Here is a 1,137-nt window from a genome sequence, read left to right as displayed (position 1 = left end):
TTCTTTTTTAATTGAAAAGCTAACAACTGCATAGTTATATTTCCCCCAAAATCACAAACTGAGTAGTAGTAACTCAGTCTCTAACCAACATAAGATTAAAAATGCAAAAACAAGTCCTCAGATTCAATTAAGGAAGCCCTGCTACATATGGGCTAATCAATACCAGTGGTACTCCTTGACTCCAGGAAGCTGAAAGACATCCTAACAACCCCACTCAGAACATTTACCTCAAGTAGACTTTTCCAGCTCCCAACTCATGAATAAAGATAATACATTGTTAATTCTATTTCAGAAAACTTTTGCAAGTTGTTTTATTTACAACGCCAACTTTTGAAAAGTCACTAAACTAAAGTTAACTGGACAATAAACTAGGCAGAAATCGCTTTGCAAAAAGAGGGAAAGCCCAAAATGCCACTCTCTAGAGAGAACCCACAATTCAGTTTTATTCAGAGCAAAGAAAAGATATTTTGATCATACTGGAAGAAACTCAGCCATAGGTTTGGAATCTGTACCCAAACTACACATGCAATGAAGACAATATTCTGCTAATACAAGATTTGCTGCGTGAAGACAATATTCTGCTAATACAATTGATTTGCTGCTGCATTTGTCTACTGTTTGCCTAATATTAACAATTATAAACAGAGCAGTGCAACTAGTATTTGGAACAATCCTTACAGTGTTACAGTGTCAGGCACAACTTTTCACTTCTCTTCACACCACTGGTTCTCTTTGCGTACCTAGAAAAAGAGATGGATATAAGAAAGTACCTTAAGTAGTCTTTCCTAAGACTAATACTTAGTAATTCATTAATAATCTCCAAGGTTGATCATAAAGAAACAGATGGAAAACTGGAAAAACACCAGGTTAATAGTAAACTTCCTAGTCACCCTTCTTTTCCTCCCCTAGGTTATTTTGCCCTGCTGAAATTATCAAAAAAGCAAAGGCATGCCCAGCCAGTGTGGTTCAACATAAGCACTGACCCAGGAACCAAGAGTTCACTGGTTCAATTCCCTGTCAGGACACATGCCCAGGTGGCAGGCTCCATCCCCAGCAGGAGGCAGCCAATCAATGACTTTCTCTCATCATTGATGTTTTTCTCTCTCCCTCCCATTGCCTCCCTTTCTAAAATCATAA

At 38.1% G+C, this 1,137-nt stretch overlaps 1 protein-coding gene across 2 annotated transcripts in view; it reads right to left on the bottom strand.

Moving 5' to 3' along the window:
- Positions 1–585: 585 nt before the first annotated feature.
- The window catches only part of SKP1 (S-phase kinase-associated protein 1), a 21,581-nt gene continuing 21,029 nt past the window's right edge, over positions 586–1,137 (bottom strand). For both annotated transcript variants that reach the window (XM_006753553.2, XM_006753552.2), the window contains exon 6: positions 586–740. In XM_006753553.2, the coding sequence (XP_006753616.1) occupies positions 705–740 (36 nt within the window). In that variant the 3' untranslated portion in view covers positions 586–704. The remainder of the gene's footprint in view (positions 741–1,137) is intronic.

This window comes from Myotis davidii, unplaced genomic scaffold (genome assembly GCF_000327345.1).
Source record: "Myotis davidii unplaced genomic scaffold, ASM32734v1 scaffold471, whole genome shotgun sequence".
Taxonomy (NCBI): domain Eukaryota; kingdom Metazoa; phylum Chordata; class Mammalia; order Chiroptera; family Vespertilionidae; genus Myotis; species Myotis davidii.
The sequence above is the reverse complement of the archived record's forward strand: the minus strand, read 5'-3'. Positions and strand labels throughout refer to the sequence as shown.